Source organism: Callospermophilus lateralis, chromosome 11 (assembly GCF_048772815.1).
Source record: "Callospermophilus lateralis isolate mCalLat2 chromosome 11, mCalLat2.hap1, whole genome shotgun sequence".
NCBI classification, from domain to species: Eukaryota; Metazoa; Chordata; class Mammalia; order Rodentia; family Sciuridae; genus Callospermophilus; species Callospermophilus lateralis.
This window is the reverse complement of record NC_135315.1, coordinates 92,074,399-92,096,778: the sequence shown is the minus strand read 5'-3', so window position 1 is coordinate 92,096,778 and position 22,380 is coordinate 92,074,399. Positions and strand designations below refer to the sequence as shown.

The window sequence follows — 22,380 nt, the reverse complement described above, 5'->3', positions numbered from 1 at the left end:
AACATTTGAAATGACAAGTATATGCTAAGTTACAAAGAAATTTAGTGATGTTTTTTAAAAAATTTCTGCTTAGGTTTTATTATCAGGCAGTTTATTGCTGTCTTTAGGAAATGATTGTTTTTGTCCTTTCCAGAATATGTTAATTGTCATTTCTCTTGTTGCTTGTGCATTTTCTTCTAGCAGTCTTCCCTTTCAGATTTCTTGCTATATATTTAGTGGTTTGTAGAAATAATATGATGTAGCCTATTAGTTTCTAAATTCAGCCAATAGCCAAATTTAAATTGGAGTTCTAAGATGTTTTCTGGTGAGTGAAAGTGGCATATCTTAGTACAAAGATTATGCCTTAATATCGTTTCCTCAGATTCCTTTTGAATAGTCATTGTTTCTAGACTTTATCCTGGTTATTTAGAATTCTCAAGTAAATGATTTTGAGTACACACACACACACACACACACACACACATACACACACACATCTTTACTGTGAAATAAGGTACATATCTTAGTGTTTTTATGTCAGAGCCTATTTATGAAATATAACTACCAATTAAATTTAAAATGCTTGTTAACTTTTACTTATTTTTAATCCTATAAATTTATTATTCTGAACCAGAATGTTATTAAATTCTCACTTGGTTATGATTCTGACTGTTGTTTTAGGAATGCTGTTTCTACTGAGCAGATGTTTGACATCAAATTTAATCTTTTTTCTCTTTTCTAGGTAAATGTTAGAGTATATCAAGGTAAATTTTTAGGTTTCTTAAACTTGTATTGTATCGGTGTTTGATGTGTGTTTTATGTATGTTACAAGTAGATACAGTGACTTTTAATGTCTATTACTTTTTTACCTCCTGAAAATTTTACTATTCCTAGGTTGCTAGCATGGATAACTGAGTAGATGATGATGGTTCCAACTCTGAGATAGGAGATAAAGAGGAGGAACAAATTGTGGATAGGGAGATGATAAGTTTTAATTTGGGGCAGATTAACTTTGAATGTTGATGTAATGCAGATGTATTACATTTGAAGAGTATTTCTATGCTAATGATTTAATCATGCATTAAGTAATTGAGTAGATAATTTAAAGAATGGTAATGTGAATCAGTATGCTTTCATTTCTGTTTTTCTTTGCAAAGAATTAAATGATTCCATTTTCTGAAAAGAAAGTGTTTTGAGAAGGGAGGAATATCAAGCTACAACACTTTACTGTATTTCCCATCTGTGAAATAAGCTTAAATTGAAATATCATTTTGGATGGGAGGGGTACCTGGGATTGAACTCTGGGGCACTCTACTGAGCCACACCCCCAACCCCCTATATTTAGAGACCAAGTCTCACTTAGTTGCTTAGTGTCTCGCTCTTGCTGAGGCTGGCTTTGAACTTGGGATCCTTCTAGTTCAGCCTCCTGAGCCATTGGGATTACAGGTGTGCACCACCGCTTCCAGCAAAATATCATTGTTCTTATATTTTTCTTAAATTTTAATAATTTTATACTCTTATTGCTAATAAGCATAGATTGCTTTTTAAAAGCATAATAGTTATGCTAAGAAGTATTTCCTCATAGTACCATATAGCATGTCTTTGCTTTTAGTAGATTGAGTAATTGAATTTCATTTAGTGATTGTAATAATCTTGTGTATTTCCCCCTTTTAGTCACTGAACAGCAAATTGCCCAAAAGATAATCAATCTCATGAAAGAAGATGAAGAACTGATACAGAAATTTTCAAAGTATGAAGAGAAGGTATAATTATTTTTTTGTTTCTTTCTCCCTTGGTTCTAGCTTGAATCATTTCTACCTGTTTTAATTTAAAAATCATATTTTAAAATTTTTATTTCATTATTTCCTACAAATCATCCAAATTCTAAGCAGTCATATGTATTAAGTACTGCTTTCTCCTGGAAAGGGTCACTTGTCTGGAAGTAACTTGTATAGTAGCACTATAATTTGTGTATCTTAATTCTGAGTGCTTTATTTACATAGATGAAGGAATCAGAGAAACAGATCCAAGAAACCATGAAACAAAATATGATTCTTTCTGATGAAGCAACTAAATATAAGGTAAAAATCCCTTCTTTGGGGGGAATTACATTCTAAACTCAAAAGTAAATGTAATGAGTGAGTAATCTTGACACCTTTTTTTCCCAGGATAAAATAAAGCTTCTTGAAAAAGCTAAAGAATTTCTGGATGAGAGAGCTAAAAGTCTTCATGTTATGTTAGAATCTGAAAGAGAACAGAATGCTAAGAATCATGACTTGGTAAGAGTTTTGCTGCTAAGTGTTGCTTTAATTTGGCTTTTGAAATATTTTGTAAAATTGGTTAAGTTGAAATTAGTCCAGCTGTTAACTAAAGTAAGATTAGGAGTCAAGGAAGTTGAACCCACGTCTGTGCCCATTTTGTGGAACTTTTAAGTACTGATACAACAAATTATTTTTATGGGCCTAGGAAATATTTTTATTCTCAACCTTGGATAATTTTCATATTGCTTTGCTCTGCCCTTGGAAACATGCAGATCAACTAAAAAACTATTGTCCAATTGAACAGTATTTGTTTTACTTTTTACTTGAAAGAGTAATGAATTAATCAATTTTCTGTACTTAAAAAAATTTACTTACATATTTTATTTTCAATTTCTATAAGTTTCTGTAATTACATAAAAGTTGCAAAAGATAGTAGAGAGTGTGTTCTGAAATATCCTACCCCCAAGTAAGCTTGATCACCTAGCTGAGGTAGTATTTATCAGATTTCTTCACTGTAAAAATTCTTTCCAATCCTTTTCATATTATATTCTTTGGAAGTTACCATGCACAGCCCACAGTTAAAGTATGAAGAGTTACGAGCTCAGGATGCAGCTCATGGTAGAGCACTTGCCTAGCATGCATGAGGCCCAGGATTCAATCCCAGGCATTGAAAACAAAGATTGGGGAGTTATGTCCACTTCCTTAAGGAGCGAATATCTATAAATTTGGGGGAATTCTTCTGTATGTGAGATTAGTCTATTCTCCCCTAAATTTTATCATTTTTTACTTCAGATAAGAAAATTTTAAAAATTATCTTGGGAAATTTTTTTCTCTATCACTAGAAATAAATTACCAATTTGAACTGGTTTATTTGAAACAGTAATTAATTAATTTTCTATGCTTTAAAACATTTTATTATTGCATTATGATTTTCTATACTTTGACCTTTTTTTCTGGTTATCTCATAAACAGTAAGGTTGTGGATGCCATGAAATATTTATGACTTCATTTTCCCTCATCTCTTTCAGTTCTTGATTTTTTGCTTAGTCCAAAGCTGGATCCCCTGCATTTACCTGAAATGTAATGGGATGGCTTGACAAATATTTTGTTGTGTTTATCTTTTTTAGTATATATATGTGTGTACACACACACACACACACACACACACACACACATATCACTATTTCTACTGAAATCCTAATGCTTAGCATAATAGTTATGCTAAGAAGTATTTCCTCATAGTACTTCTGTGTTTTGTGTTCTGTTTTCACCTGGCAGATAATGGAAAATAAGAAATCTATAGAGAAGCTTGAAGATGTCATTTCAGTGAATACTTCTGAATTTTCAGAGGTAAAGCTGCCAACTCTTGCTAATGGGATAGTTGGCATAATGGGATATTAATACTACATCTTAGTTTTGTTGCGGACCAAAAATTTGAAGTGTGCTAAAATGTGCAAAAAATGAGAACTATATGATATCTGGTTTGGGAAAGTATAACTTTGTTTTTTCTTTGGAATTAATTCACTAACTCTAGTGTTTTGCATTAGCTTCAAATTGTCTTTAATGAAGCTAAGCTTCGTGAAGAGAAGGTGAAGTTGGAATGCTCTCAGCTTCAGAAAGAAAATGTCACACTTAAGAAGACGAAAGAGCAGGTAAAGAAAATTTGATGTCATACATAATGTAAACTAGAGAAGTGAATATCATTATCTTGTATCTTTCTTGGATCTCTTTCTGAGGTAAGGAATATTCATGTAGGACCTTTCCATTCCTGCTGGAGGTAAATTATTTGAATTGGCAGCAATTTTCTGGGGAATGCAATAAACAGGGTCAACTTCCTGAGAGCTCTGATGTTCTTACTGCAGCTGTGAGAGTTGGGGCCACTCTGCCCTCTTCCTTAACCAAGGTCTCAACCTCCTCGATTGAGGCAGGCCACGGAGGAGTATGGTTCTCTATTTCTTTGTCTAAGTCTTGTAGTCCTGATGTATCCAGTGCAGAAACCCCTCCCTAACCCATAGGAATTCATGTGTTTTGACTTTTCAGTTGCAGCAGGAAGTCAAAGACTCGAGTGCATCACACGCTGAGCTCAGTGAACACATCAAATCATTTGAGAAGTCCCAGAAAGATTTACTTGTAGCTCTTAATCACAAAGATGATACTATTAATGTAAGTTTATACTCCAAATACATGTTTCATCTCATGATTTCTCCTGAAATCTTCTGACTTAAAATCGAGAGTCTTCCAAACTTTTGCTTCTTTTCTAGGCTTTGACTAATTATACCACACAGTTGAATCGGTTACAATGTGAATCTGAATCTGAGGATCAAAATAGAGATGAGTCAGATGAATTAATCAATGGAGAGGTATCAGGTAAGGTCAGTCTCAGGGAGGTTGAATCCTTTTTTTGCTTTCCTGTCTTTAATTAAGTATTTATACAGATGCCACTTTTCAGCTGGCTGATTTTCTTCTTAAGCTTCAGGGTTATAGACACATATCACTGGATCTATAGATATGTCTGTTGCATTGGCAGAGGTGGGTTGCTGGGGTATAATGTAGCAATAGGCATGTGAAGAACACTGACTTTTTCTATCCCATTGAAAACTAGTAAGTACACTGCAGCTACAATAGTCACATCCTGTACAATACTTAGAGTATTGAACATTGTACAGTAAGAGAAATTTATTTCTTAACTTACGCAGATGATAGTTGATTTTGATACTCATCATCTCTATGGCTCTGTGGTTTTAAGGTCCACAGTCAGTCTTAAGAGTCTGGAGGTAGTTGGAACCATAAACTAAGGCTGTGAGAACAGAGGCTAGAGACTATAAGAAAGCTAGAGAGAGGGAGTGTAACAGTGTTTACTGATGAGGAAAATATTTCCAGATGTTTTCTCCCAAGTTGGATATTGCTTACATAGCAAGTATTTCAAACCACACCTGGTAGTAGATTCAGGGAGAAAATAGAGGATTGAATCTTTCTAAATAAGACACTTACTTGCCCAGGTGAAAATAGATCTGAGAGAGAAGAAAAGCTTTTATCTTACAAGAATAGCATAGATAACATTTTAGTTGTGCAAACTAGAAATTCACATGTGTTTTTGTTTTGTTTTGAAGACAGACACAGTACTTTTATTTATCTTTATGCTGAGGATCAAACTCAGTGCCTCACACATGCTAGGTGAGCACTCTACCACTGAGCCACAAACCCAGCCTGAAATTCACCTCTCTCTCTCTTTTTTTTTTAAATCTAAGCTTGCAATTCTCTTAAAAGTCATTAGTCTAATCAGTTTAGTTATTTAATTGTTTTTTTTTTCTTCTGCTGTTTGAACACAATCATTATTTAGTTTGGGGAAGTTAGGAGAGAATATAGAGTTAAAAATAAGGAAAGAAAAAGCTAAAGTCTTTTTTTTTAGGTGATCGGAACGAGAAGATCAAAGATCAAATTAAGCAGATGATGGATGTCTCTCGGGTATAGTTCTTTGTAAGAGTCCCATAGTGCCTGTGAATTCTTCCTGTGCCTCACTTTTAAGAATACCTCTCTTTTCTGCAATTTTTAGACACAAACTACAATATCAGTAGTTGAACAGGATCTAAAACTTTTACAACTTATGCTAAGAGCCTCGATGTCCACAAAATGTAATCTAGAAGGTGGGTTCTTCTTGAGAAGAAATTGCCATGTTGGAAAGACTTAAAATTTTATTGGAAAGATAAAGAATGGCTTCTTGCTTTTATGCTTCTTACTTTTGTTGGCACTACTCCCTCAAACAAGTTCTTAAGTTTTTGTACACATATAGAGATAAGCTGTTTTATCCTTTACAGACCAAATAAAGAAATTAGAAGGTGACTGCAATTCACTACAGTCTTCTAAAGTTGGACTGGAAGAGGAATGCAAAACTCTAAGGCAGAAAGTGGAGATTTTAAATGAACTCTACCAGAAAAATGAGATGGCACTACAAAAGTAAGATTTTCATTGTTTGTTATTGTTATCACTGTATGAACTAATAGATAATTTTATCTTTTCTTAAGATTATTTACAATTTCTTCTAGTTGTAATAAGTAGAGATTTGTCTTTTTTCCTTTGTGTTTTGTTTCCTATAAGTTGCATCTTTCTTTCCATCGTCAGTCTTAAGAGTCCTGAGGTAGTTGGAACCATAAACTAAGGCTGTGAGGACATCGTAATCAATTGTCAAATTCATATGAAGGCAGGAAGTGGTAAAATGGTATTAACAGTCACTGATGTGGAAATACCTCTCAAAGTTCTAGACCATTTCTATGATCCCCCAATTTATTTTAATTACTTTTCATTGTGATCAGTTATGTAATTCTAATGTTTTGAACTTGTTTCTCTAACTCTGGACCTTTAAAAATACTGAGTGATTTGGAATGACATGTTTTAGTAGAATAAAAACTTCAAAAAGGAATAATATTTACTTATTGATGGTACAAGTTTTGGACTTGAATACCTCAGATGTTCACACAAAATTGAACTGTGTCAAGGACCTTAGGAGTTATGATTACAGAAGTACTTGTTTGTAGAATATATTTATATATTAATCTTCTTTTAACTGTGGAGCTAGTTATTTTTTGAAAGTTCATTTGAAGTTTTTAATCCACAAAAATACTTGGATTCTCTAAAAATAGGTTGTGTCAAATTTTATTTGTTTGCACCTGATTTTACTCTTCGGTATATATATATATATATATATATATATATATATATATATATATATATATATATATATATATATATAATCTTGTAAAGCAAAGACAGACCTTCTTACAGACCTAACTATTTTTAGGTATTTTGACTTCTGTTGCCTAATTAATGCATTAAATATTGAAACCTTTCCATTAACTTTTCTAAAATTCTGTGATCTCCAAGCGACCTTTTTAGAATCTCAAATTTTTGTTGAGGCCAGTTCTAAATTCCTGGCCTGTTTCAAATAAACATTTCTCATTTTATCACTTTTTTTTAAAAGAACACTTGTTTTCTCTGTCCCTACTAGTAATCTGAATGACCTAAATTGCCGCAGTCTCTGGCTGGGCACAAATCACGAGTGTCCACACAGCTTGTAGATTCAAACAGCAATTCTTTATTCCCGAACTCACACCGGCCGTCTACAAACACGTTCTGGGGGAATCCACGTTCTCTTTCCAAATCCACTTCTCCCAAAATCCACTCTCTGCCCAAATCCACTCTCTCCCAAATCCACAGTTCTGCCCAAACTAAATGGCAATTAATTTTCTTTGTAATGCAGTTAAATTGTAGCACTATTTTTCTCAACTCCTCCAAAATTCATTCAGTCATCATCTGTGGTTTTTACTCTTTCTACTCATCCCCAGGTACTATGTTAGTTCATGCCTGTGTCATCTTTTCTGTTTCTAACCTAGATCATCTGTCTTCATTCTCCATTTTTTATATTTGTATATAACTTATTTCAAATTCTTAGTAGTTTTCTCTATAGCCGCTTGAGTGGACTTTCTAAAATATAAGTCTGTCCATGTCAATATGTGCCTGTGGTTTATGAAGAATTTGCTTTCTATTTGATGACCTGTTCTTTTTTCTTCCTTGTATCTTTTTAATAGTTTAAATATTTTTAATTATTTTCCTCATCCCCTGTATAAGCTTGATGTAATCATAAATTATAATGGAATTATAATTATATAATTATAATTTTATTCATCTTCTCATAATTTAAAGGCCATGGTATATATTCTGGATTTAATAAAAACCTGACATAGATTAATAGGTTTATTATTTTTTTATGGGCTTTAAGTAGCTCCTGAATCAGATAACTGTTTGGCATTGTATGTTAGTACTTCATATACTGTGAACTCCACAAGACATTCATTCAATTTATACACATATTTAAAGTTTCTGTAGTTCTGCATTCTACACTGTTGGTTTCGTATTTGAAATTATTTTCATTCTATTTGAACATTGTCCTTTAATAATAGATTTGATTAGTGTATCAAAGGTAGTACAAGGATAAACAGAGAATAATATTTTATTCACTAAATATTGCTACCTTTATAATCTGCATTAGGTGACATGAACTTCATGATTAGAGTTAAAACCAGTTTCCATTTTTAAAGGATCTTTCTTTTGGCTACTGAATTTTGACTGTTACTTAGTTTTAGCAATTTAAAAATATCCAATTAATTACCATCTGTTTTAAATTTTTTCTTTAAGGAGTCCATTATCATTGTTGTTTGGTCTTATCCCTCTTCTAGTTTCTGTAGTCCTTTCTCTGTTTTTTTAACAGTTGTATTGGGAAGTGCCTAGGTGTAGTTTTCCCCACCCCACCCACTTTTCCTCTTGCAGTTATGTTGCTTGGGACCATTAAACACTTCTTGAATTTTCGAGTCTTTTTCTAAATGTTGAGTTTACCTCATTCTCTCTTCTGATTATAATAATGCATATTAGAATTTGATTTCCCCTGCCTCCTACATTCTGGATTTACTTCTTCTGGATATTTTCTTCTGACCTGTGTTAAAAGCTCTAGGATTCATTTCACTTCCCAAATCTGCTGCTAAAATCATTCATTGAGTTTAGGATTTTAAATAATTCAGGGTTTAAAATATTATTTTAGTTGTAGATGGACACAATATTTTTTTTTTATAGGATTTTTTTAAGAGAGAGAGAAAGAGAATTTTAATATTTATTTTTTAGTTTTTGGCAGACACAACATCTTTGTTTGCATGGGGTGCTGAGGATTGAACCCAGACCGCACGCATGCCAGGCAAGCACGCTACCGCTTAAGCCACATCCCCAGCCTGACACGATATTTTATTTATTTTATGTGGTGTTGAGGACTGATCCCAGTGCCCCACACATGTGGGGCCTGTGCTTCACCACTGAGCCACAACCCCAGTCCTATTTCAGTACTACAGCTCAAACCCAGGACCTTGAGCCATGTGCTCTACTATTGAGCTACCTCCCCAGACTCCTTGCTCTTTCTCATAAGGGACTAGGGTCTTACTGCTTTCCAAGCTATCTTTAATCTCATAATTCTGACTCTGCCTCCTGAGTATCTTCGACTGTAGGTAGGTCACCACACCCAACCATTTTTTGGTTTTATAGTTTCTAATCCTTTGACAAAATTCATAATCTTTTTTTCCCCTCTTTTGTGGTGCTGGGGTTTCAACCCAGAGCCTTGTGCATGCAAGGCAGCACTCTACCAACTAAACTATATTCCCAGCCCTGAAATTCAAAAATGAGTTGTCTTTTCAATGTTTCAGTATTGTTCCTTTTGGATTTTTTGCCTGTTCATCACTTAAGTGTGCAGTACTTTCTAATCTAAACTCAAAGGCTAGGGCTTTTATTAAGGGTCCCTTTATTGGTAGCCTCATTTTTCCTCTAAGCCCAGGAATTTAATGAAGGCTTGGTTCAGACTCGTATCTTTGTGTTATCTTCAATAGGAGAAAAGTACCTTAAAGTGCCAGCCTTACTTGTAATTCTGAGATTCCTTTTTCTAATGGATCTTGGCCACATACATATATCTTCACTGACTTTTTAGCTTGGATCCCTTCAAACACAATTTTATATTCTTATAAAGATGTTTTGATTGTTCTTAGTGCTCTCAGACTAACTCTTTGATAATTGGAAACAAAATTCTCTCTGTCCTTCAAGATTCAGTTTTCTCCATATTCCTTCTTAAGCCAGTGGGGAAAATTATTATATTCCTTTAGGCATCATTTATACCTGAAACAGTGAGCTCTTTTATTCTTTAGCATCTTACATGGTAACTAGTATATTATAGCCACTCATAAAATACTTGCTGAAGAATTAAATGAGAAGCTATATAAGAATATATTATCCCCTTTTTCTATTTGGTATCAGTAATCCTTTTTTACTGTAGTTCTTCTGATTTATGGAAAATTAAGTTTCAAGTTAATTATCTTTTGAATTGGAACTATGGCTAAAGTAGTACAAAGATAGCAGAAAATAGTATTTTTTAAATCATTAAATGTGGCTACCTTTGTGTCAGTAGATGAATATCTTGAGTTTCATGATCAGAGTTAAAACTTGTCTGGGCTGGGGATGTGGCTCAAGCGGTAGTGTGCTCGCCTGGAATGCGTGCGGCCCGGGTTCGATCCTCAGCACCACATACAAAACAAAGATGTTGTGTCCGCGGATAACTAAAAAAAAATAAACATTAAAAAGTTCTCTCTCTCTCCCTCCCTCTCTCACCCTCTCTTTAAAAAAAAAAAAAACTTGTCAGTAGATAATACTCTGATAGTGGGTCAGTTTGGCTTCTTTTTCTGGTTGATAGACATTATCAAAACTCAGATTTGTCTTTTTGCTTAATTTACAATTCTTTTGAAATAGATATCTAAAGTGTGAAAAATGTTCTGTGGTTAATTGCATAGCTAAAAGACATATTCTAGAAGATTTTTTCTTTGACTGACTATATGGTACCAGTCTTGGATTGAGAAAAGAGTTCCTCCATGACAAAGATATACTTAGTGTCCTTCCCATGGCAGAAACGAGAAAAGAATTATCCCCTGCTTTATCCTAATATGTTTAATTATGTTAGGTTGATCAGTCTTGATCTTCCACATTGAAGTAAAGTGAGTTTTTATTATCTTACACACAGGAGACTTGCCCTTGGGGCACATGTTGTTTTCACATTTATTTTATTTACTGGTAAGTAGAGAATTAAGAGGAGAAGTTAGAAAATGTAAGTGATTTGCCAGAGTTTGATTTATGAAATTGCAGGTTTGAATTCCTATTTTATGTGCCTAAGCATTTTATAGAATTGTGGGAAGTGATATTCATAAAGAGAAACTTTTGATTTGATAACTGGCTTTATTTTAGGAAACGGAGTCAAGAAGAATGTGAGAGACTAGAAAAAGAGCAGCAGCTGTCAGCTGCAGATGAAAAGGTGGTTTCTGCTGTACAGGAAGTTAAAAATTACAAGTGAGTTCAGTTTCTAAAGGAGGGTATCAATGTCTAATGAATTAGTGTTAGCTTTCTTTTTAATCTTTTTTTTACATTATGTAGATAGAAGAAAATAGCATGGAAGTATAAATAACGAGAGGATATGAACACATTCAATTCACACAGGAGAAAAAATAAATTTCATCTTAACAAATGAAAAATGTTAACAAAAATTTACTTGTACCCAGTGGGCAAGACCATAGGGAACTTGGTCAATGCAAACAGTTCTGGGGGTTTTGTATGTTGTAGTAATTCTTTAAGAAATCAGTTTGCTGTGTGTTATATCAAGACCCACAAAAGTGTGGCATTTGATAGACCTTGGAAATCTTCTATGGATATAATTTGAAAAAAAGAAAAAAAGTTTTAAGGAGGAAGATATTTCTAGCAGAATTACTTGAGAACACACTGATGAACAGTTAAGGAAATTATAATTTATCAATTCAGAATCTCTAGCAATTAAATGATAAAGAAGTTATTAGTATTAGGTTTTTATTTTATTTATTTATTTTTGGTGCTTTACTACTAAGCTACATCCTTAGATCTTTTTTTTACTTTGAGACAGGGTCTCAGTTGCATAGGTTCCCACTTAATTGCTGAGACTGACCTCGAACTTGAGATCCTCCTGCCTCAGCTTTTCAATCATTGGGACTACTGGCATGTGGCATTGCACCTGGCCTGTAGTATTAGTTTTGATCACACTGGATTCATATAACTATAGAAATGCTTTTCTTATGTATGATAAAAGTCTTTAAAAGTATAGCTGATGGAATAAAGGGAAAATGGTCAGAATGTTTCAAATTTTATTCAATTGTTGTAATTCTTAGGCGGAGAATTGAAGAGATGGAAGAAGAATTACAGAAAACTGAGCGCTCATTTAAAAACCAGGTAGTAATTAATACTGTCCTGTAGTTGCAGAATTCTTTGCTATCTAATACAGACAATTATAGGCTATTATAATGAATCCCTAAAAATATTTTTTTAATGTGTTGTCTTTTTCAGATTGCTATACATGAGAAGAAAGCTCATGATAATTGGGTAAGATTTTTTTCCCCCTTTTCTTTATTTTTTGCATAGCCTACCGCAACTGAATTTGAATAGTTTCTCTTTAATAGCTCAAAGCTCGTTCTGCAGAAAGAGCTATAGCTGAAGAGAAAAGGGAAGCTGCTAATTTGAGACAGAAGTATGTGATTTTTTGGTATCTTACTGTATGTTTTATAGTGTTTTAAGGTTATGCTAGATATTATCTATGATTGCTGTTTCATAATTCAGCCCATTCTTTCTCAATATTCAAGGCTACTGGAAATGACCCAAAAGATGGCAATGCGGCAAGATGAACCTGTGATTGTAAAACCAATGCTGGGGAGACCAAATTTACAAAATCCTCCTCGGAGAGGTAGGGGGCACTTTGTAAAAGGAGCTATTTTATTTCTTGATGCAGAATGTATGTAAATTACTTTTTATTTCTGTGTGTAATGGTTATGAAATAATCTGAATGATTTGCTAAAGCGGGAGGTGTGGGGGTTGGTGTCAGGGAGAAGGCTGCCTTAAAGTAGTAACATGGCATTGTTGTATTTAGGTCCACTGAGCCATAATGGCTCTTTTGGTTCATCCCCCTTGAGTGGTGGAGAATGTTCCCCTTCACTGACAGCAGAGCCAGCTGGGAGACCTCCTTCTGCTACTCTTAATCAAAGAGATATGCCTAGAAATGGATTTGGTGAGCATTCACATGTTGCTTTATAGTAAACTGCTTCAAGGTTTTGGTTTTTATTTTCCCTTTTGAATATTCTAATGAAAACATAGAATTTGGGCCTGTACAATATATAGAAGATAATTTCTTACTTTATCTTAGTGAATGTTTTCTGTAAAATCTGTTCTAGAATAGAAAACATTTATTTTTTTTCCTGGAGGTCCCTGTATTGTTTTTTTCTTTTAAATTTTACACTGTGAAGTGTAAACCTTTATCTTTAAATTAAATCTCTATGGTGTTCCTTTTCCAAATATAATAAAAGTAGCCTTAAACTTTATGTAGCATACATATTTCCAATATGAAATACTGAGTCTTATTTCCAATTCTAAATAGGACTATAGTCTTCGTAAGATTGGAAGTCAGGTTATACAGACTAAAGAAAAGACAACTTACACATACTTCAAGTCTGTAGCTTAAAGTTTAGGACCAGTACATATTAATTTGCTGTTCTATCAACCCAAGGCAGTTCTTTATTTTACTTAAGTCTCTTCTTAAATTGTGATTTACGTATTGGGCAACCCATTTTTTTAAATAAATATTTTTAATTGTAGATGGTGTGGTGCTGAGAATCAAACCCAGTGCCTCACACATGCTAGGCAAACACTCTACAACTGAGCTACAACCCCAACCCCTGGGCAACCCATTTTTAATGTTGCTTTCTAGTTATTGTTGAACCCTGACCTGTCCACCAGTGGTTTATTTCTTCTGAAAAATACATACAAGGGCTCTGATCTTTCTTTCCCAAGGGTCAATGGATGGACCTTTACCTTGTACTCAATGGTCTTCTGAGGCATCTGGGAAACCCGTTGCCTCTGGTAAAGAGACCAAGTAATTTCAAAGAATCTGTAATTGTGGATGCAGGATTTTTATTCTCTTCATGTTAGAATAAGTCTGAATCCATTCTTTGATCTCTAACAGACCCAGGATGTGGTCCAGCTCACATGAACAGCAGCTCCAGAAGTTCTTCTCCAGCTAAGGTGACGGATGAGGGCAAGGTAAGTTCTGTAGTTACTGTGAATCACGTGGTCGTGCAGGAACGTGTTGCTTTCCTACAGTACTTGCTCTTTGCTTTATCCTTCTTTGTGTTCTATTTGTACTATCCCATTTGTTTTTTAAAAAAGCAAACTGTTCCCCAAGAACCTGAGACCCCCTCAGTTTCTACCATTACTTCTTTAACTGAGCATCCAGTTGGAGTAAGTACTTAGAGGTTGAGAACTGAATTGGGTTTTATTCTGTGCATTTCTGGGAAGGATATTCAGAGCATGACACTGATCTTGTTTGCTTTAAACTGCATGCAATATTGAGCTTACTTTTCTCCTTAACTTGGAAATGTGGCTTAAGTGTGTGCAACTATAATGAACTACAGAATGTGAAAAGTTATCACTCTAACTTTATATGGTGTTTTGTGTTGAATGTTCTAAGGCAAAGTAAATTCATTATAAATTATATAATTCATCATTTTTACTTTTGTTTGGAAGAATGCTATTTAAGAATTCCTCCATTTGAGCAAACCCTATTTTGAGTGATTTGAATTAGATTGGTATCAGATTTTATGAAAGTGAAATACTGTTTCAGTGCAACAATGATAATCTGAAATGACCTCTTGAGCCAGTCCCAAGCAATGGTCTCATTTGTTCACATAAGTGCATTCTCTTGTAAGTTTGTTGCTATTATATCTGGTAGGTCTTCTGCAGCTCTATAATAAAATAAATTTTTAATTGTTTAGTTTCAAACTCACTACTCATAGGAAATGATAAATCAATATCTCAAATGGTGTACAGTAAATGAAAGTAAATATTAAAGCCTTGTCTTCCTAATTTGTGTATATAGCTTTGTGTTGGAAAATACTTCTCAAGTTCCAGTGTATACATATTCCAGGAATATACATCTCTGGAGCAATCTAAGGGCAGCTTAGATAAGACCCCCCCAAACCCCTTTGTAGTAGAAGATTTAAAAGAGAGCAAAGACCCGTTGTTATAGAGGAGTAGAGGTGGGAAAAGCATGGCTTGGAGGCAAACCTGGGATTGAGACCCTTTAATATGCAGTGTGGCCTTCAACAAATGATGATAATCCATTTGCTTTTGTTCCCTCTTATTTAAAACAAGACAGTCTACTTAAAGATCTCAGAGGTTGAATAATTATGAAAAACTTACTGAAGATACTCTGAATAGTAGCTGTTATTACATGGGTACAGAATGGATTTTTCATTTTATTCTGTTCATTCTTAATATGGAAGTAATGAGCTATTGTGATGAAAGGGAAGTGATGGGGAGGGGGGGGACTCCCTTTGAAATAGGTTGTAGTGAATACAGCATGACATACTGGTCAGAAATCACCTCTGTTAATAACCTCTGCCAGTCCTCTTGCCTTTCCCTTTCCTGTGCAGATATAATCACTAACAAACTGCTCCCTCTTGTGGAATCCTTCTTACTTCTGTAAGCTGTCAGTGGGAATACACAGGAGGGGTGGGTAGAGTTTTGTTGCACTGATGGTGTTCTCTGGACAGGTGCCTGTTTTGGGTTTTAGCTTTTATCGGTGTTGGTACTTTGTCTTAATACATAGGAATTTTAAAACTTTTAACTGCTTTCAAATCTTAAATTGCAGGTTAATATGGCTATGAAAGGGCCCCCTCCTTTCTCAGGGGCACCCTTCATGGGCCCCCCTATGGGACCCCCGATGGGACGGCCTCCACCACCTCCCTTTTGGTATGGACCGCCATTTCAGCTTGGTGGGCCTTTTGGGCCTCGGCCAATTCCTCCACAATTTGGTATGATGATCTGAACAGTAGTGATTGACTTATAAATCACATTCATCTTTCATTTCTATTGCTTGCTAAAACAGTTGGTTGCTATCTCAGGTCTTAACAATGAAAGGATACAGCTGAGTACATTTTAACTTTTCCTCCAGTTTTTTGGGACATATGGGACACTACATAATCTTATACTGAGACAGGCAATAGCTATCTCATAGACAAGGATAAGGGGCTATATATAGAAAAGCCAGAAATATTACTTCTGCAGATGTTTGTTGAAAATATGTTGATGTGCACTGCAATAGATGAAAAGGTGGATGAGACACATGCCATAACTTAAAATTTTGTCACAGATATGAAAATCCTATAACATAAAGTTTGTAATCACCCATAATGGAAGCATAAGCAATAGGTTATAGAATATAGAAAAGGAAAAGTCAAACCCTCCTTACCTTGAGAAAAGTCAGATGGAAGTGTTAAAGAGGAGGATTTAACAGTGACCTAATAAATGTTGCTGATTTAATTAGGTGGCTGTGGAAGGCCTTTTCCAGGAGGGCATGCACCTTGATTCTGATGGCATGTGTAAAGTCCATGCTGAAATACTTCATGAATTTTTAATGGATACAGTAATAAATAGTGGGATTTCCTTTTATCAAAATTTCTTTGATGTAGTAAAGTTCTTATTTCATAATCTATCATCTTGTCATGGTAATATAGTACTTCCAAATATAAATGGAGCTCTTGTGAGATAGAAATAATTCTGCAATTATATAGTAGGGAAAGAAAAGAGATAAGCCTGGAGCTAGGTAGAGCCATGTTTAAATCCTTAATATGTTGCTTCATGGCTGGTTGGCCAGGCTATAACCTAAACTTGTTCCATTTCAGTTTGCCTCATCTGGCAAGTCAGGATGTTCACCAGTTGATGTTCTAGGCTTGGGAGAAATTAAAGACTATATTAACATACTTGAAATCACCCAAGTTCAGAAATTTCTGGGTATTTACATAACTTCCTTTTTATTTTCCAGGTCCTAGTATGCGTCCACCAATAGGCTTCAGAGAATATGCACCAGGTGTTCCACCTGGACAATGGGATTTGCCTTTTGACCCTCGTGACTTTTTTCCAGGACCTGCACCATTTAGACCTTTAGGCTCATTTGGCCGAAGAGAGTACTTCATTCCTGGTGCCCCATTACCACCTCCAACTCATGGTCCCCAAGACTATGGGCCACCACCTGCTGCAAAAGACTTAATGTCTTCAGGCTTTAAAGATGAACCTCCACCTACACCCGATTCTCAGAGTAGTGAGGGCTGTTCACAGGCCTTAAAACAGGGCCCATAAAATTAACCTCTGACACTTAGTCAGAAAGTGGACTATGAACTATTCATTGTGTTGAAGGATTATTGGCTTCAAAATATAAAAGTTTATTTTAAATGGTTTATGTTTTTAGAATGAAGCTGCCTTGGTGCAGTATATATTTGGAGCCAAAATATTTTCCCCCTAAATATCCCCCACTTAAACTAGAGTATCCTTCCAACTTTAAAATGTGCAATAAGGAATACCTTTGTTTTAGTTAATGTAGCATATACAATTGCTAAATGATTTAGGATGTCATAATTATGGACATTTCCTGTGGAAATGCTTTAAGAACATGTATTTCCAGTATCCTATTTTTAGTGTATTCCAGTTGATAACAGAGAAATGGTGTTTTATAAGCTTGAGTTTTCTCTTTAAATATCTGGTCGCAGAGACTGTTACGCTAAAAATGTTTACTCAAAGATCATAAACTTCATTTTCCATCTTGCTGAAGTTCTTTGTTGTAATAGTTCATAAAAAATTGTTTATTAATATTTCCCAAGTGTCTGTTGATTCATTGGATCGTCATGAGACTTTGTGCCATTGGGGAAGCATGTAAACTCACTCTCAGAACTGAAGATGGTGACTTGGCAGCATATTTCCTGTTGCTCACTGTTAAGGAGGCTGGACCCTGCTCAACTGTGGACTTATACAGAGGAATTTTTTTTACTTGTGAGAAGTCTTGTGGCTCTATTTTTGTAGCACATTCATGTACTTTTTTCTAACCACTGTCCATGTGAGAATGGTTTTCTGAGAATGAGTTTACATTAGTAGCAAGAGTTGTTTGACCTGAAGTTCTACTGCTTTTGCCATTATTGCATTATAACAGTAAAATATACGGTGGTATGTTGTGTCTATAAAAAATAAGGAAATTTCTTTTAAAAAATGTACACACACACTCTTCTCTTTCCCATACCTTGCCACTGATTTTCAAGAAATATGATAAAAAAAAATTAGAAAAGTATAATCCTCTGAGAAAGAATGAATGAAACTCTAAGGCTTATAATGTCTTTAATCAGCAACTATGGGCTGAATTAAATTCTTTTTTTTTTACAGATACTCAAATATATTTTATTTAAAAATCAATTAAAGCAAGTCCTGAATCTGTAACTACTGTCTTTAAAACAATGTTTCTAAGAACTAGCTCTCCAGAGCTGTAATTTTAATTACAGCAATTTTAACAGTACATTTTAAGAGGTTTAAGATTTAAATAAAATTATAAAAGCCTGGTACTTTTGTTTACTGCTAGACCATATTCTTCCATTCTTTAAAGTTCTAGAAAGTAATAGGATTGTTGGAACCTAGAACATATCATTGTTCTTTTTATGTCCCCTAAGTATTCTCAAAATAGGGGCAAAAGCTTCAGTGTGAAACAAAATCTCTGTGAAACAAAATCTCTAAACTACTGAAGATGACTCAGAATCAAAAAGAATTTGAGTCCGTTAGGAAGAATTCAATCTACATAGCCTCCATTTAATATCAGAAGCACCAGCTGTGTGTAAGAGGAAAACCATATAATAGCTTATGCCATTATTAACCATGTAAAATAAAATTTAAGTCACAAACACCAATTTTGAATGTATCTTTCAACCTCTACAGGACACAAGGCAATGCTGAAGTTACTATAACTTTTAAAAAAAAGTTGTTTAAAAGTAAATTTAAACAACTAATTTGTGAGATACAGATTGTTTTGTGTTAATTGCTTCAAGATAAAACCACCTTTTTTGGTGAGGGAGGTTTGGTCATTCAGGTCTGAATTAAAGCTAAGCTGATGACAATGTTCAATTTAAGTTTGCTTAATGCTGATGAAAGACATTCATACAAAGCATCCTCTTTTTTTTTCACATAACCCCATTCTTTGGTGGCAGCTGGGGTTGTGGCTCAGAGGTAGAGTACTTGCCTAGCGCAGGCAAGGCCCTGGGTTTAATCCTCAGCATCGCATAAATAAATAGAGGTTAAAAAAAGCATTCTTATGTGAAGGATGCTAAATGTTTCTTCATATAAATTATCACTTTGAGGGGCTGGGGTTGCGTGTGAGGCACTGGGTTTGATCCTCAGCACCACATATAAATATAAAGGTACTATGTCCATCTACAACCAAAAAAAAAAGGTTTGTTTTTTTTAAAATTATCACTTTGATATACATGTTTTATAGTCAATGAAAAAAACAGAAAGAACAAGGTATCAGTTTTGCTACATTTTAATCGTAGATTTTAAGGGAGCAACTTCAACATCAGTAACATCAAACAAAAGGTACTGAGTACTCCACAGAGTACAGAGTGCTGCCAAGCACCTTGGAAAGTTTACATGACATGGAGAAGATGAGGCCCTTCTCTTGAGAAGTTTACAGTCTGGAAATTTTGACTACTCAGAGTTTCAGTTGAGTGAACATTTTATTAAGGCAAATTCTTGATTTTCTAGAACTACTGTAGACTGAACTATTTTTACACTTGTGAAATTAACCCAATCCAGATGAAAGAAAAACTAAATTTGGTTGAGAATTCTTTCAGGCTCATATAGTTTTATTAACATTCATCTAGTAAACAAAATTGACCTAACAGACAACTGAAAAATTAAAGACTAGATCTCTTGAAGTGCAAGGGCTAAAATTACTGTTATTCGTTTTAAAAAGCAAACAGATGGTATGATTAGGGTTTACACTAGTTTAAAAATAGGCCAAGTACTGCATTCCCTTCATGCATTGTTCATTTAAAATAGTGAATATTAAAATACATGGGTTCTACATGTAACCCACAAAAAACTCCTCACAAATCTTTATGTTCTGTGTATCAAATATCCACCTTGTGTACTATGAAAGTTTTATTTATGTCTCATCATTAAGTTAAAAGTAATGTAAATGGTGAAATTATAATAGGCTAATGACCTGCATATTTTCATATGAATGTCAATATATCTAAATAGGAAATAAATGGCAGTTGTATCTACCTATATTAAAAAAAAATAGAATATCTTTCAGATTTTGCATACTCATCACTTTATAAAGACAAGGTATGCAGGTTTTAAGGTTTCACAATCAGTTGTCAGAAAAACAGCAGTTGTTCCTGCAGGATCTCATTAGCATCTGACTCAATTATTTTTAGATGACATGATTTAAACCCACCCCAAAATTTGTAATTATTCTGAGAGAGATGGTTTTAATGTTAACCCTAGAATCATTAATGTTAATCCTAGAAACAATAGCAATGTGATGTAGAACAACTAATCAACATGACTAAAAATATGCTCACTTTCAGAAAAACAATCTGGTCATCTGGAAAAAAATCACAGCTACAATCTGGGGGGCACTCCCATATAAGATATTGATCTGGTCAAGGCACACTATTTCTAAGTAGAACTATCAGATGAGGGTGAATTTAGGCCAGCTCTAAGGAACAGCCTATAAGACAGACCATAACTGATCCAATTTCCTTTCAAAGCAATCTGGTACTATCCTACCCACTTCAATTCAAAAGTTTGAAGTTAATTCAAATCAAAAGACCATATTGGAGCAAAAGTGAGCAAATGTGTAAACTCTAGCACATTCTTATTGCTGTATTTTAAAGTTTGAAGATGAGCATACCTACCACAGCAGTATTGTTCCAGGAAGCAGGGTAGGAACAGTGGTAAATTAGGAAAAAGACTATTAATTGCACAATTAATGGAAAAGTAAAAACATGTTTCAAAATCTACAATAAACCTTGTATCCAAAGGAGCCATAACAATGAGGTGCTGGACTTTAGTTCTGTGGTACAGCTTTGCAAGGGACTCACTGGCCTATAGGTACGGCTCACTTCCTGCCTCCTGAAGGATGAATATGCTACCCAGAGCTATGATGGTTTCTACTGAGTGGTAAAATTCACAGAAATTCCACATTACTCATGTCAGAATCATTCCTTGTGCAAAGTTTGATGTAGATGAAGATAAAGTGGTTTCTTGGTCAATAACTGCAATTTCTTTCTTTTAAAGTCAGTGGGTTTCTTGTATCTGTAACCACAATAGAAAGATGATTGTTTAAAATACTTTGATGATTGATTTACTCCAATGTTACATTCTCGATAAGAGGGACTAAGAAGAAACATGAACCAGTAACCATTAGAACAGTATGAATCCTATATGTATATCACTTACAGTTCTATTACAATTGTCCCAGGTTTAATCTCATCCATCTCCATGAAAGCAAAACACTTGGTGCTGGTAAACCTTTTTTTAGGCTTGTAGTGTTTGAATTCAAAGAAGATAGCTGCACCTAAGGAATTAAAACAAACCACATAAGCCAGAGACCACATATTTCTTATGTGTCACCAGAAGCCTATGATTTTACAAAGTAACATGTGTCAAACAGTCTGATGACACAACTGTTGATAACTCACTGTGGCTGTCACTCCAAGCTCTTCTACCATGTCTGAGTGACATTTCTCCATATCATTTAATTCTACAAAGTACAACAAAATTGTATAGCAAGAATGTAAGTTATGTACACAGGTAGAATCATAAACTACCAAAGAATATAAAATATTAAATACCACAAGAAAAACAGAAGTTACTTAAGTATCAGCAGTACCTATAAAAATGGTTTCAATAAGCACCTATATTAGAATAGAAATTTAAAAGAGTTCCTTTGATATTTTATTTCTCTCCCTCCTGAAACCACCATGCCCAGATTGTCCTTTCCATATTCTTACAAACTAACTGCCAGTTATAGTATCTTTTTACCCAATGCATCTTATTGAAAGAAAAAAAAAACATAATTCCTTAACTGATAGAAAGTAATCATTAGGTTCCTAAAAGGACTTAAGGTAATTATTAGAGAACCTGCTTCCTTAACTCTGTATTATGAGAAATACTTCCCTGTCAAATAATATTTAACCACATTATTACACAACTAGATAATGCAACTGCTAATTCTCATATTTAAAAAAAATTGTTGATTTGACTTTAAGTCAATCTTCATAACTATGTGACATAAGATCTTGTTTTAAGTACACTATCAACACAAACCCAGATAAGTACTGTCCTTAAGAAGTCCTTAAGAAGTCAGTAACTGATAATTACAAACCTTTGGTTAATTTTTCAATATGCTTCTGGAGCTCAATGTCCACTGCCGCAGTCTCTGGCTGGGCACAAATCACGAGTCTCCACACAGCTTGTAGATTCAAACAGCAATTCTTTATTCCCGAACTCACACCGGCCGTCTACAAACACGTTCTGGGGGAATCCACGTTCTCTTCCCAAATCCACTTCTCCCAAATCCACTACTCTGCCAAAATCCACTCTCTCCCAAATCCACTCCGCATGGGCTTCTGTCTCCCAAAATATACTGTCTGACCCTAAGCACTCAAGAGGAACT

At 34.5% G+C, this 22,380-nt stretch overlaps 1 protein-coding gene across 1 annotated transcript in view; it reads left to right on the top strand.

Moving 5' to 3' along the window:
* The window catches only part of LOC143410689 (transport and Golgi organization protein 1 homolog), a 39,504-nt gene extending 22,486 nt beyond the window's left edge, over nt 1-17,018 (top strand). Inside the window, exons 8-29 of the mRNA XM_077110651.1 lie at nt 722-743; nt 1,654-1,742; nt 1,983-2,060; nt 2,148-2,258; nt 3,519-3,590; nt 3,788-3,892; nt 4,281-4,403; nt 4,502-4,607; nt 5,650-5,705; nt 5,794-5,884; nt 6,056-6,194; nt 11,058-11,159; nt 12,005-12,065; nt 12,180-12,215; nt 12,293-12,360; nt 12,473-12,573; nt 12,757-12,894; nt 13,674-13,742; nt 13,846-13,922; nt 14,049-14,120; nt 15,532-15,694; nt 16,705-17,018. Of these exons, the coding sequence (XP_076966766.1) occupies nt 722-743; nt 1,654-1,742; nt 1,983-2,060; nt 2,148-2,258; nt 3,519-3,590; nt 3,788-3,892; nt 4,281-4,403; nt 4,502-4,607; nt 5,650-5,705; nt 5,794-5,884; nt 6,056-6,194; nt 11,058-11,159; nt 12,005-12,065; nt 12,180-12,215; nt 12,293-12,360; nt 12,473-12,573; nt 12,757-12,894; nt 13,674-13,742; nt 13,846-13,922; nt 14,049-14,120; nt 15,532-15,694; nt 16,705-17,018 (2,193 nt within the window). The remainder of the gene's footprint in view (nt 1-721; nt 744-1,653; nt 1,743-1,982; nt 2,061-2,147; nt 2,259-3,518; nt 3,591-3,787; nt 3,893-4,280; nt 4,404-4,501; nt 4,608-5,649; nt 5,706-5,793; nt 5,885-6,055; nt 6,195-11,057; nt 11,160-12,004; nt 12,066-12,179; nt 12,216-12,292; nt 12,361-12,472; nt 12,574-12,756; nt 12,895-13,673; nt 13,743-13,845; nt 13,923-14,048; nt 14,121-15,531; nt 15,695-16,704) is intronic.
* The last annotated feature ends 5,362 nt before the right edge of the window (nt 17,019-22,380 follow it).